Source organism: Bos javanicus, chromosome 19 (assembly GCF_032452875.1).
Source record: "Bos javanicus breed banteng chromosome 19, ARS-OSU_banteng_1.0, whole genome shotgun sequence".
Taxonomy (NCBI): domain Eukaryota; kingdom Metazoa; phylum Chordata; class Mammalia; order Artiodactyla; family Bovidae; genus Bos; species Bos javanicus.
In genome coordinates, this window is record NC_083886.1 from 59910183 (window position 1) to 59924047 (window position 13865).

Here is a 13865-nt window from a genome sequence, read left to right on the forward strand (position 1 = left end):
CTGTGTGCTGTGAGGCCCGCCTGGCCCCGCCCGGCCTCCCCGGGAGAGAAGGTCATCTATTATGTAAGAATCATCCATATTCCACCTGGTGATCAGGGCCAGCATTTAGTTTTGTTTTCCATTATATGGAATAATTTCAGCTCATCTTGCAAGTGTCATTATTACTGCGATTTCTCAGTAATAGAAACAGCATCCATTACTTCACCTCACCCTGTGTGTCTGGGTTAAGTGGGGATGCGGAGGCAGCCGCTGGGACAAAGGCACCTGGGTCCCCAGGGGGTGCGGCTTCTCCACGGCTGCGGCCGGCTGGCAGGGGGCACCAATTAATGCTGTGACCTTTCCCTCCGCTTTTCATCAGGGAGTTCCGAGCCGCTGACAAACCTCAATTAAAGAGACTGCACTCCATGGGGCAGGGGTATGTGCCGAGACATCCCAGAGACCCCCTCTCCCTCTCCCCTCCGCCCTGGCCCAAACTGACACAGCAGTGGGTGTGCATGCGGGTTTGGTGAAAGCCAAGCCCGTGGCGATCATCAGAGGTCGGTCTGCTTTGCCTCTGCCCCTCTCTGCCCACCACCCGCCACCCCCCCCATGGCTGTTAACAGCAAGGATGCATCCCAGTGGGATCGAGCCAGAGGCAGGAGAACTCAGGGAAGGATGCTCATGGGATGCAGGGCAGACACATCCAGCCATTGCCCTGAGTTTTCGGGGCTACAGGTCCCTCGGGGCTTTGGTACCTCGTGGCATTTCTCCATTTGTGCTTTGCTCATGAGGCTTCCGTTGCCTTGGTTGACTCCATCCTCAGACACCTACATCCTGTCGGGTTGCTCTCCAGGCTCTGAGTCCGTTTGGGGCTCATTTCTTTGGGGCTCTAGAAACACGAGTTGTCTTCCTGGGACCTGGGAAGGCCAACCCTGATGAGCAGCACCCGGATTTTATTTCTGCAAGGAGGCACGCGTGTTATGTGTTGAAGCTTTTTTCGTTTTCACATAAAGCACTTGGCAGGACTGCTTGCCTTCCTTCCTCCACCTCATTTCATTTCCTCCTCCTTCCCCCCCCCCCCCCCCCCCCACCTCTCCACTCTCTCTTTTTCTTCTGGAAAGTGCTAGACTTTTCCAGCTCCTGCCTCTGGGCACGACCTTTCCAGACCGGGTGGAAGTTGCTGTGTTTCTTCTGATCCAGGGATTTGTTACAACCATTAATAATAATAATAACAATAATGGTCAGTAGAGGACAATGATCTCAGGTTCTGTGGCTCTGGACGGGGGTTGTGATGTACCTCCCTGTTCTCTGTACCAAGCTGGGTTTGGAGGGTTGGATGGGGAGGAGGGAGCAGTGGGGAGGAAGCCCTGGAGGGGTGGGAGGAGGAGGCAGGAGGAGAGGGAGACCGGTAGCTTGGGACAGAGCCTGTGTTTAGCTGCCTTGGCATTTGGGAGCTGCAAGGGCACCCAGCAACCCCGGAGCTGTCCTGCATCCCAGAAGCCCTGCTGAAAGCATCAGGGGAGGGCAGTGACTCACTGCCCCACCGACGAGCAGCCAGGCAGGCTGTCAGGGCCGCCGTGAAAGGTTGAGAATGGCTTGCCTCGCTCAGAGGTTTGCCCTGGAAGGGATCAGGCCTCACCTCACCTCAGCACCAGGGGCTGCAAGGATTGAGTGAGGTAGCGTGGGTGGAAAAGTTCTGCAGAGATTAAAAAAAAAAAAAGAAGCTTCAGAAATGAAAGACAGCGATGCTATCAAGTTTATAGAGGGGTGTGCTGCCATCAGCAAAGAGGCTACAGAGCAGGAATTTCTTCCTGGGGGACTTGGTGGCTTTCCCACTGCCCTTCCCCCTGAGCACAGGTGGAAGCTGTGTTTATTTAAGGGTCCAGTAAAAAAAAAATGCCGCACCCTTCCACTGCAGTGTCCGAGCTGGATGAGCAGACGGGGCTCCAGGGCACCAGGAGGGGTGTCAGCTCCACAGGGGTTTCCTGACTCTCCCTCAATGTCAAGAACATATGATAAAGCCACCAAGGCACAGCAGGTGTCTCTTGCCAGACTGTTCCTTGAAATTCCAAGGGGTGTGTTTCTCCGTGGGAGGGTTGGGGAGGGTGGAACCTAGAGTGAAAATTGTTCAGTCGTGTTTGACTCTTTGTGACCCCCTAGACTGTAGCCCACCAGGCTCCTCTGTCTGTGGAATTCTCCAGGCAAGAATACTGGAGTGGGTTGCCCTTTCCTTCTCCAAATCAGTGGTGGAGAGGGGAGGGTGGAACCTAGAAGGGAGGCTTAAAAAGAGCCCCAGGAGGCCGGCCGGTGCCTGGGTCTGGGGATGCTCAGGGACGCTGGACCGCAGAAGCTGTCCCCCCATCACCTGGGAGTGCCCCCTGCAGCTTTCTGCTGCACAGCCCGCCCTGCCTTCCTGAGGCCACAGGTGGGGCCCAGTGCCCAGGAGTGGGGTGAATACAAGCGAGATCTGCTAGGGTTTTGTTCAGCTTTTTAAAAGGCAGCTTCTAAGTGAAGCTGAGGTGGGATTGTCTCAGTACACCCCACCCCCAGCGCTGGAATAAGGTAATGACAACCAACGGAATGTAGTTGATAAAAGGGTCCAGGGATTTGGTGGGGGAAGGGAGGGGTGGTTTGTCTCCTGGCCTGAAACCCCACCTTCAGAAGTCCGTATGGCTTCTTCCCTTCCATTCGGGTCTTTGCTCAGATGCCACCTTCTCGGAGAGGCCTCTCTCAGCACTGTGTCTGGAGGAACCCTCCAGCTTTGCACTTCATAATGAGATGCTGGAAGAAAGCCTGACACAGTAGTTACAACAGTGAGTACTTACTTACTTACTGGAGCCCAGAACTTAAAACAGTTTTGCTATGTCACTATGGTGATGATTTATTTCTCTAATCAACATTATCCCGACCAGCCCTCGGTTTTATAGTATATTGTGAGTTTCTTGTCTGTCTCTGGCAGGACAGGGGACTTGGCTCTTTTGAATCATCAGGACCTAGACTGGTTCTGGTGTGCAGTTGATACTTAATAAAAATTTGCCAAATACCTGAAGGCAGGTAGGCTTCCTGGAGGAAGCAGCAAAGTTCTTATCTTGACAGTAAAGAGAGGGCCTGTGCGTTCTCAGCATGGCTAGCAATAAAGAAAGGTCGTGAGCGTTCTCATCCTTCTAAAGCGGAGTGTCTCAGCTTCAACACTGTTGGCATTTGGCCGGGTCACTCTCTGTGGTGGGGGCCGCCCTGCGTGTTGTTGGGTGTTCGGTGGCATCCCTGGCTTCTCCACACTAGATGCCTGCACCCCCTCTTCCCCACCCCACACACAAAGCACCCATTGCCAAATGTCCCGTGGGGAGCAGAGTCACCCCAGCTGAAAGCCACTGTTCTCAGTTAAAACCAGGGTCTCTCCCGGCTGTACCTGACCGATCGCCGCCCACCCCCCATCAAAGCAGCCACCCCAAGTGGATGAAGGCGGCCATATCTCTGCTGGAATGAAGTGGTTCCCTTTCCACATCTTTGCCCCGCTTCTGCCTCAGTCACGTTGTAAAAAGAAGCAAGACAAAGGAAGAAACACCAGTTGAGGCACAGGCTTTCCAGGGGAAACACTTATGGCCGTGGTGGTGCCTCAGATGTCAGTGTGAGATGTAGGATGAGAAATAATTAAAGCTTATGGACAAAGAGCTGAGACTGCGTGGCCCTCGGCACGTGGCACGGACGCCAGCTGTCGCAGGGGGCAGGGCGGGGCCGGCCTGCTCCAAGGCCCTTCTGTCCCCAGGGGTCGTCCATCTGCTGCGTCGTCAGCCTTGACCCTTCAGCGGGATGCTCTCTTGATGCCCCCTCCCAGCGACATCGCAGATGAGAGCCCGCTGCCCCTAGGATTCTCCGGGGCGGCGGGGGGGGGGGGACCTAAGAACTTCAATGAGGGCGGCTCGCACAGTGCCACAAGGCTTTTTTCCCTTCCATTTTAAAACAAGGTTAAAGGAGGTGTCAGCGTCTTTATTAAAGTGCATGAAAAGGGAACTCTTTTCCATGCCCTGTGATAAACCATAATGGAAAAGAATATGAAACCAAGCATGTATATGTGTGTGACTGAGTGGCTTTGCTGCACAAGACAAATTAACATTGTAAATCAACTCTACTTCAGTTTTGAAAAGGGCCCTATAAAGGGCATTGTAAATAAATGATGAGGACAACAGAAATATATTGGAGGAGTCAGAGGACATGAGAGGAAGGGTTTATATTTCACTTTTTACCTTTAGTTGGACAGAAATAATGAAGTAAAACACCCGAATCATTTCTCTTTCTGATCCCTGATGAGCAAGAAGGTGTGTGTGTGTGTGTCTTTATGCAAGATACAGCTAGGCATCACTTTTGTGAGATTCCCCTCTGAAACTTACCCAAGAAAACAGATTTAGCACTTGCTTATAAACAGATGCATTCCATGATTGGGTGATTAAACCTTCTTTTCTCCCCTTTGAGATCACACATTTTATTTGTTTATTTACTCCACTAAGTTGGCTATTTTTATTTTTTTTTTCTTTTTACCAGCTTTACGGATGCTCACCCAAAGTGTACCATTCTGTTTCGCATATTGCATTGTTATTTTAAAATTATGGTATAATATATACATAACGTTAAATCTGCCACTGTAACCATTTAAAGTGTATAACTCATGGCAGTGATTGCATTCAGAGTGCTGTGCAGCCGTCACCACCGTCCACCTCCAGAACTTTATCACCCCAAACAGGAGCCCTGTGACTGTTGAGCAGTAACTCCCCACTCCTTCCCAGCCCCTGAAAGTGAAAAAGTGAAAGTGTCAGTTGCTCAGTCATGTCCAGCTCTCTGCGACCCCATGGACTGTAGCCCGCCAGGCTCCTCTGTCCATGGGATGCTCCAGGCAAGAATACTGGAGCGGGTTGCCATTCCCTTCTCCAGGGGATCTTCCCGACCCAGGGATCGAACCCAGGGCTAACTGCATTGCAGGCAGATTCTTTACCATCTGAGCCCCCAGGGAAGCGCTGGTAACCTCTAGTTTCTGTCTCTGATTTTGCCTAAACTAGGTATTTCACGTAAGTGGACTCATACAGTATTTGGCATTTTGAGGTACACACATTTTAAATGGAAACTTCCATTTGTTTGGAACTATTTTGCCTGGTTTTCAGAAGATATCTGCTGTTTCCTTGCCATTGAGATGATTCTGTTCACCTTCCCTTAGGTCCTAGGGGTCCCGTCGATGTCTTTGGAAGACAGACTCACAGCCCCATTGTAGACTCACTGGTTTGCCCCTCGCTGGACTGTAAGCTCCATAAGAGCTAGAACTGGGTAGTTTACCAGGTGTCCAGAAAGTTGACATTCAGTAAATATTTGTTCAGTAAACGTGAAGATCAAAATCAAGACTTTGCTCAGCAAATGCAAAGAAGAGTCAAAATAACTGGTGATGGACAAAGCAGAAGGCTGATGTGATTTAAGGCCAACTGGGCTTAACTTTAGATGTGCTGTGTCCTCCAGGACTCTCCCTTTCCTTCTTTTGAGATGCTTCTATTTGCCTCTCCTCCTCTTTTGATGTCATGAGAAACCGGAAGATGCTGAATTCCTGGAAATTGCTGACCTTGGTTCCCGTACTGAGGCCACCACTGGGCGGACCTGCCGTCCAGGCTTCTTTTGATGGTTCAGGAACTGAGTCCCTTCTGCCCTTTGCCCTGTGGTGAGAGGAGAGAGGGCTTTGGTGTTTGACCTGCTCTTTCCCAGTGTTTGTTTTTCCCGTTTCTGGGGTCAGCACGGTCGCCTCCAATCCCAGCTGTTGTCATCCCCAAAGTTCTGCAGCCAGAAAGCTTGTGGCCTTGCTCACGGCTCCTCCCGGCCTGGCAGCTGGGTCTGACCCAGGCAGCCGGTGCCCTCAGTGGAGATGAGCAGGTTGCCTGGGTCCCCAGGAGCTGGAGGGACTGGGGGATGACGGCAGAGGAGGTGCTATAGTGATGCCCTGCTTCTCATTTCAGGGTGCAGCGGAAGACCTGCAGATGGCCCTGGCACTGAATTTGGACCCCCTGCTGACGAAGAAGTCCGACGCGGAGGGTGCCAGGATGCTCTTCCCCGAGAGCGAACTTTCCATCCGGATAGGTAGAGCGGGGCTTCTCTCAGGCAAGCTCCCTGCTGCAGACCACGAGCTGAGTCAGACAGGAGAGACCAGAGCCGGGGGTGGGAGGGGTGGCCGGGACGTGCCAGCTGCTCCGTCCTGTCTTTGCCAGGTGCCCACCTTGCTGTCGCCCGGGGCTGGGCCAGCATCTGGCCACACGCCTCCCCTCCATGTTGGTTCTCCAAACCACCTGCTTAGAGCACAGTATGTAACAGAACCTTTGCCTGTTTCCCTGACTTGGACAAGTGGGCCCGTGGGCTGCTCTGGTGGGTTTGGGCTGATTCGGGTTGCAGCGGACAGACCTTTGTCCCTCTGTCTCCCGCTCTGATGGCCCCCTGGACGTTCCTTTCTGCTGACGTGACTTTCATCTTTCTGGTTCATCTGGGGCAACTTTGGGTCTTGTTTTCACTGATTCAGTCTGGAGCCTGAAAACCTAAAAACACTGACGGCGAAGCCATGCATTTTCTCTTAAGCTAGAGGGAGTGCATCCTCTCGAGTGGAATCGGGGCGGGGGAGATGCTATATTCCTGAATCTCCTTGGGGGCTGTGCAGCCTGGGTTGGTGCCCCCTGAGGAGGAGTTGAAGAATGATGCTGGTCTCCAGCCTCAGTGCAGACTTCCCCTTCCGTGCCCCGTCGTGGCTCACTTGGGGGAGTTGGCTGCTTTAAGTGCCAGTTTGCACCAGGAGAGGTGGCTTCCTTTCTTTTCCTTGGCCTTTGTTTAAGTCCCGCGTTGCGGTGAAACGTCCCTTCCTTTTCCTCCACTTCTGTAAATCTCAGACTCAGAAACTAAACCAGGCAAAGGATGCTGAAAGCAGCCGCCCCATCCCTTGCTTGGAGTTCCTCTCTTTTAGATGAATCCAGGAGAAAGAGACTGCTGACTGGCCACCGTCTTCACCTTTGTGATTTAAGGGAGCAAGTCCTCTCACGTTTCCGGGCTGGCGTTTTAATTTGATGTGTGCATGTGGTGTCTCTGAAACGATCCCTAGACCTCGGGAGTAGAGATCCTGTAACCTACACGCGTTATAGCCGCGCATCCGCCAGTTCTCAGCTATCCGTGCTCAGATTAGGTCCTGCAAGAATTGTTCGTGGAAACTCGAACACCTCCTCCACTCGGGTTGAAACTCACGGCCCCCCCACCTCTTCCGATGTGGAATTTAATCAGGAAATGAAAATTCATCCAACGAGAGCTCAAGTAACAGAGGGTTAGCTCGAAAACTCCGACCCACCCCCCACGTCCAGTCACACGTGTCATTCGTTCTCAAGTCAGCTCCCTCGGGCGTGGTCTGCGGCCTTCCTTTTACTGGAGAGTCAAGAGCTGTCTGGTGGCCAGGGTGGGGCACCGTCCTCCAGTTAAGGCGATCACTTTCCATGCCGAGTCGTGGGGACTCTGGGACAGAAGGCTTTCTGCCAATTCTCCCCAGCTCTTGCATGTTGGATCTCCTGTGATCCCCAATGAAGACTTTGTGGTTCTGACTCTGAGCCGTCTATAGGATGAAGGAGTTTGCCAGACTTTATCCTCTCCCATTTTTTTCAGTCTTCAAGGCCACAGGGGAAAGGTTCAGTGCCTGTCAATCAAAAAAGTAAAAAAGGGCATATACCTCTGGCTGATTCATGTTGGTGTGTGGCAGAAACCAACACAATATTGTAAAGCAATTATCCTTCAATTGAAAATAAATAAATTTTTAAAAAGTGTTGACAATACCGTCTTCAAGGTCATTGTCAACGTGTAAATCATTAGCAAATAAAATACGACTTAATTGAAGCAAAAAAAAAAAAGTAAAAAGAGATCCCTTTGACATGAACCTTTTCCGACAGGACCACGAGAATATAGGGCCGGTGGGACTGACGTTGGGTGGCCTCTGCCTGCCGTGGCTTGGAAGCAGGGTTTCAGTTCCCAGTCAGAAACTAAGATCAGGCCCCGGCGGCGAGAGCGCCAAATCCGAGCCACTGGACCAGTGGCCAGTGACGAGGCCCGGGCCCCTCCGCTTTGTAGAAGAGAACCCCACGAAGACGGAAATTAGTGAAACACAAGTGAGGTGTTTATTAGGAGGAAGAGAGGACAGTACGGTGGACAGGCGCGTGGGCAGGCTCAGAGACACTCGTGCCCTCGGGGTAGTTTAAATCACCTGCTGGGGCGTTTCCTCCGGGTTTTCTCTGGCCAGTCATCCTGCTCTGCCGAGTTCTGAGTCTGTGTTTGGTTTATCTCAGCGTCTTCTCTGCTGGCTTCTCCGGTGGCTGAGTGGTAGACAATCCGCCTGCAGTGTGGGAGACCCGGGTTCAATCCCTGGGTTGGGAAGATCCCCTGGAGGAGGAAATGGCCACCCACTTCAGTATTCTTGCCGGGGTCATCCCTTGGACAGAGGAGCCTGGTGGACTACATACAGTCCTGCTGCTGCTGCTGCTAAGTCGCTTCAGTCGTGTCCGACTCTGTGTGACCCCATAGACGGCAGCCCACCAGGCTCCCCGTCCCCGGGATTCTCCAGGCAAGAACACTGGAGTGGGTTGCCATTTCCTTCTCCAATGCATGAAAGTGAAAAGTGAAAAGTGAAAGTGAAGTCGCTCAGTCGTGTCTGACTCCTAGCGACCCCATGGACTGCAGCCCACCAGGCCCCTCCATCTGTGGGATTTTCCAGGCAAGAGCACTGGACTGGGGTGCCATCGCTTCTCCGACATACAGTCCATTGGGTCACTCGGGTCCTCGCCGGGAAAGCATTCCTTTCAGGGTCCTCCTGCCTCAGGAGTTGACTTTGCTGGAAAGTCTCCCAGGCTTGCTGGACCTTCTTGGCCACCCCAGGGCCGGGTGGCGAGCAGAGGCTGCATGGGAGGCGATGCCATCCTGTCCTCTGCTCAGAAGCACCTGGGCAGAGCCCGTTACCAGGTTACCAGGCAACCCTTGGTCGCTGTTGCTAGCCATTCAGACCCGAGGGCAAACGCAGCCCACGGAGGATGGGGGGAGCGCAGAGATGGTTTTTGGAGCCCAAGGGAACCCAGCTACCTCCGGAAAGGTTGTTCCTCTTCTCGCCTGGGCACACTTGTGGATGTCAGGCAGTTGAGGACTTGAAAGTTGATAATAGCTATTTGATGATTGGCTGTGTGCAGATCCAGTCTGAGCATGGCTTATTTGTACCATCTGGATCTGCCCTTAAGCTTGCTGTAAATGGAGCCCGGAGATTGGTTTAATGGGTGTTTAGTGAATAACATCAGCCTCTAAAAACTAATATTGGCACTGCCGTTGTAATGTCCTGTAATTGGTTCAAAAAGAGGAAAAGCCAGAAGGGCCGCTCTGCGAGACAGGGGTTCAGCTGCCCCGAGTCTCAGCAGCGGCCCTCGCCAGGGAAAGCATTTATGTGTTTACGATGCTTTCCTATGTACATCTCAGTGCCAAATGTTTTACAGTATCAACTGTTCCCAGGGCTGGGGGTAGTCTGGGTCACAGGTAGACCAGAAGTTCTTATAAATCATTCTTTGTCTTTCTCCCACCCTCACTGCCCCCCACCCCCAGCTATGTATCTATCTCCAACCAACTTTCTTTTAATTAAGAAAATAATGACCTGGGTGACAACTATAAGTAATTTTTCTTCCTCCTTCAGATCCCTGGCTCAGAGGTTAAAGCGTCTGCCTGGAATGAGGGAGACCCGGATTCAATCCCTGGGTCAGGAAGATGCCCTGGAGAAGGAAATGGCACCCCACTCCAGTACTCTTGCCTGGAGAATCCCATGGAGGGAGGAGCCTGGTGGGCTACAGTCCATGGGGCCTCGAAGAGTCAGACAGGACTGAGCGACTTCACTTTCACTTTCACTTTCAGATCCCTTACCGCCCAGGTTCCCCTCTCAGACACAGACACTGTTTCTCATCTCCCGTGTTTCCTCTCAGAAGTCCTGATGCGGCATTCGCCCCGTCGTGCCCGGCCCCCCTTTTCGGAAGTCCTGATGTGGCGTTCGCCCCGTCGTGCCTGGCCCCGCTTTCTCTGCGCCTGGTGTTTTCCACTTCATAACACATTTTGGTTTCTGTTCCGGGAACACTCACTGATGCCGCCCATTCTTATTTTTGGCTGTGATCTTACCTAATAAGTCCCCTCTCGTTGGCCTTTTAGAGTGTTCACCGTCTTTTGCTGTTAATGCAGCAGAGAGATTTTCACGTGTTAACACATCTCTGTAGGCGGTTCTATGGTTGAGTAAATTCTGGAAATTAAGCCAGAGGTTCTGTACATCTGGAGCCCAAGAGTGGGCACCAAAGAGTCTGTGAACCTCTTGGAGCTTTATGCAGAAAGATCCGTGTGTTTTGAGGAATCTAGAAAAATGGCACTGATGAATAGAGACACAGATGCAGAGAACAGACTTGCGGGCACAGCGGGGCAAGGAGAGGGTGGGTGAGTTGGGAGAGTGGGGCTGACATGTGTCCGTTGCTGTGGGTTAAAGGGATAGCTGGTGGGGAGCTGCTGTGTAGCCGCTCAGCGCTCTGTGATGACCTGAGGGGTGGGATGGGGTGTGGAAGAGATGCTCCAAGGGAGGGAATACATGTGTACACGTGGCTGAGTCGCGTTGTACAGCAGAAACTAACACACATTGTAAAGCAACTATACTCCAATCTTTAAAAAAGATGTGCATTTTTGGAAGGCAAAGGTCTATAACGTCCATCACACTTCACATGGATCCATGACCTCTGTGTTTATCTAGAACCTGGGTTTCTTCACCTTAACAGCCCCATTCAGCTGCCAGTGAACTTTCTGTCTTTCTCCTTTCTCACGAGGACTCTCCTTAGGCTACGTGCTAAGTTGCTTCAGTCGTGTCTGACTCTTTGCGACCCCGAGGACCCTAGCACTCCAGTCCATGGAATTCTCCAGGCAAGAGCACCAGAGTGGATTGCCATGCCCTCCTCCAGAGGATCCTCCCAACCCAGGGATCAAACCCACGTCTCCTATGTCTGCCTGCTTTGACAGGCAAGTTCTTTACCTCTGGTGCCACCTGGGAAGTCACTCTTTAGGCTGAAAGTGAAAGTGAGTGTGTTAGTTGCTCAGTCATGTCCGACTCTTTGTGACCCTGTGGACTGTAGCCGCCAGGCTCCTCTGTCCATAGGATTCTCCAGGCAAGAATGCTAGAGTGGGCTGTCATGCCCTTCTCCAGGGGATCTTCCCAACCCAGGGATCGAACCTGTGTCTCCTGCATTGCAGACAGATTCTTTACCATCTGAGCCACCAGGGAAAACCAAGATTACTAGAGAGGGTAACCTATCCCTTCTCCAGGGGTCTTCCTGACCCAGATATGAAACTGGGGTCTCCTGCACTGCAGACAGATTCTTTATCGGCTGAGCTACCCGGGAAGATAATTGTTAACTTCCCCATTTCCTTGTTTGTTCTGAGAGAGGAAGCTGAAACTCTCCAAGACTGTTTTTTTTTTTTTTTATGGATCCATTAGCATGCCAGATGGAAAATTGAATGTAATTTTGTGTTTCTGTGGAAGGAACAGAAGCAGGCATTATTTTCCAGGAGAGAAAGAGGTGGATTTAATTTGGGAAATTAGTTGTGAAGTGGCTTCTATTTATTATCCATGAACCTTTTCAAAGCTGGTTGGGGGAGACATGAATGGGGATTCAAGTCAGGCAAGCCCAAGCCGTAAGAAACTCCTGTTAGAGACACGTTTTCCCTTGATGTCTTACTCTGTTATGTCAGGAGAATTCAGCTGGCAAAGATAATTCTACCTGGACAGCCTGGCAGACGAGAAACCATGTTTTGCAAAATGAAACCAATGCAGACATAGCTTTAAGTGGGCTGTGAATTTGGAGAAATTTACCACCCCTGGACACAAGTATTTGTTTGTTTCTTAGTCTAAAATCTTGAATTCCTCGTTGTTTATGCTCTGGCCTTGCTGGGTGGCATTTTCTCGTAGAACTAGAACTGGTCTTGGGAGACAGAGTTTACCTCTTTTGGCCTAAGGTTTCCAAGTGTCCCAGCCCCAGATGAGCGCCTACAGGATGGCTCACTCCACCTTGCGATGGAGCGGGTGTGCTCTCCGATGCCCGTCCCCCTCCACGAGGCGCCCCCAGCTGCTCTCCAGGCATCCTGCTGTCCTCCTTCAATCAGAGCTTGGAATCATTCCTCTCCCCCATTTCTCTCGTTAAATGTCCTCCCTTTGGTGCTTCTGGGAAAAGATTTGATCAGCCGTTGAATGTGGAGGCACCGGTAACTGACGGCGTTTTAGTCCTGCCTCTGTGTGTGCATTTTAACCGGGGACACTTGCTGCTTCTTCTTTTTTTAATGGTATATTATTATGCGGCATGGGAACACTCAGGTGCTTCGTGTGGGGTCTAGTTCCCTGCGCAGGGATGGAACCTGGTCCCCCATGCATTGAGAGCATGGAGTCTTAGCCACTGAAAGGTGAGCCCAACAGATGGCTTTTCACACTGCTTGGCCTTTGGAGGATTATGGTTTTCAGCACACACGTGGGGCTTGGGGGCAGCCAGTCACTATGGGGGTGAACTCCCTTCTTGGGGGACAGTTGTCTGTTCTCTCTGTAAGACCAGCCTCACGTATCCAGCTCCCAACTCCTAGATTTCCTCAGCACTGAAATTCCTCAGAATAGTTGAGTCCTAGGGAAGCAAAGAGGGCTTATTTAAGCAGCTTCAAGCTTCCTCTGACAGATCTTCTAATTTTCCAAGTCTTCCTTGACTTCTGTCACCAACATCTCCAGTCAGATTTAGTACACTTACATTTGTGGGTTTTTAGAAAATTTTTTATTTTGTATTGGGGTCTAGCTGATTAACAATGTTGAGACAGTTTCAGGTGAATAGCGACGGGACTCAGCCATCCACACACGTGCGTCCACTCTCCTCCAAACTCCCCTCCCATCCAGCCTGCCACGCGACCTTGAGCAGAGTCCCCCATGCTGTACAGGAGGTCTTTGTTGGTTATCCATTTGAAATATAGCAGAGCACTTTGATCAGGAGTCAGATGCAGCTCTTTTTTAAAAATGACTAGGTCTCCAAAATAATGTGTTTAGGGACGTCTCTGAGATGATATCAGTAATTTTGAATTTGTATCAGTAAGATCGCTACAGATAAAGAATAACTTCACAGTTGTTCATGTAAATTTAATGCCTTGGCATGTGGTTTTAGCAATTAGACTTTTTTTTTTTTTTTCCTGTGATTGGCTGGTTAGGGGACATTTTCCAGTCTTCTCCTGGCCTCACTGAGAGGAATTGCTTGGGACCTGAAAAACAGACAAGCCTTGCTTTTGTTATGTCCTTTCTGGGCCAAGGCCCGTAACCTGGGTTTCTTCATTTAAAGGGCCATGAACCAAACCTGTCAGCACGTGGCAGTGGCACTGAGGCTATTAAACTGTGCCACGTTTTCATAGCAAAAAACCAAACCAAAACAAAAATATTTTGCTGAAGGATAAAGGATAAAAATATTTTGCCAAAGGATTGAGGGCAGGAGGAGAAGGGGGCGACAGAGGAAGAGGTGGTTGGATGGCATCATCAACTCAGTGGACATGAGTTTGAGCAAATTCTGGGAGATAGTGAAGGACAGGGAAGCCTGGCGTGCTGCAGTCCATGGGGTTGCAAAGAGTCAGACACGACTGAGTGAACAATAACAGCAAAGGATGAACAGCAGTGTTCAACGATAATAATTACCAGGAGCTCTTTAGCACCGTGAATGTTTAATGAAATAAGTAACACAGAAACGCCCTCTGGGACTGGGCTCTGTGTGGGAGGCCTGAGTGAGCGTCCCCGAGTCTCAGCTCGGGAGAGCATTCTTACGTGGATA

At 51.1% G+C, this 13865-nt stretch overlaps 1 protein-coding gene across 7 annotated transcripts in view; it reads left to right on the forward strand.

The window, feature by feature from the left end:
* SLC39A11 (solute carrier family 39 member 11) overlaps window positions 1–13865 on the forward strand; it is a 372698-nt gene that overhangs the window by 192302 nt on the left and 166531 nt on the right. For 6 of the 7 annotated variants that reach the window (XM_061392963.1, XM_061392958.1, XM_061392961.1 and 3 more), the window contains one exon: window positions 5967–6108. In XM_061392963.1, coding sequence (XP_061248947.1) covers window positions 5967–6108 — 142 coding nt within the window. The remainder of the gene's footprint in view (window positions 1–5966; window positions 6109–13865) is intronic. The other variant, XM_061392959.1, reaches the window with a different exon arrangement.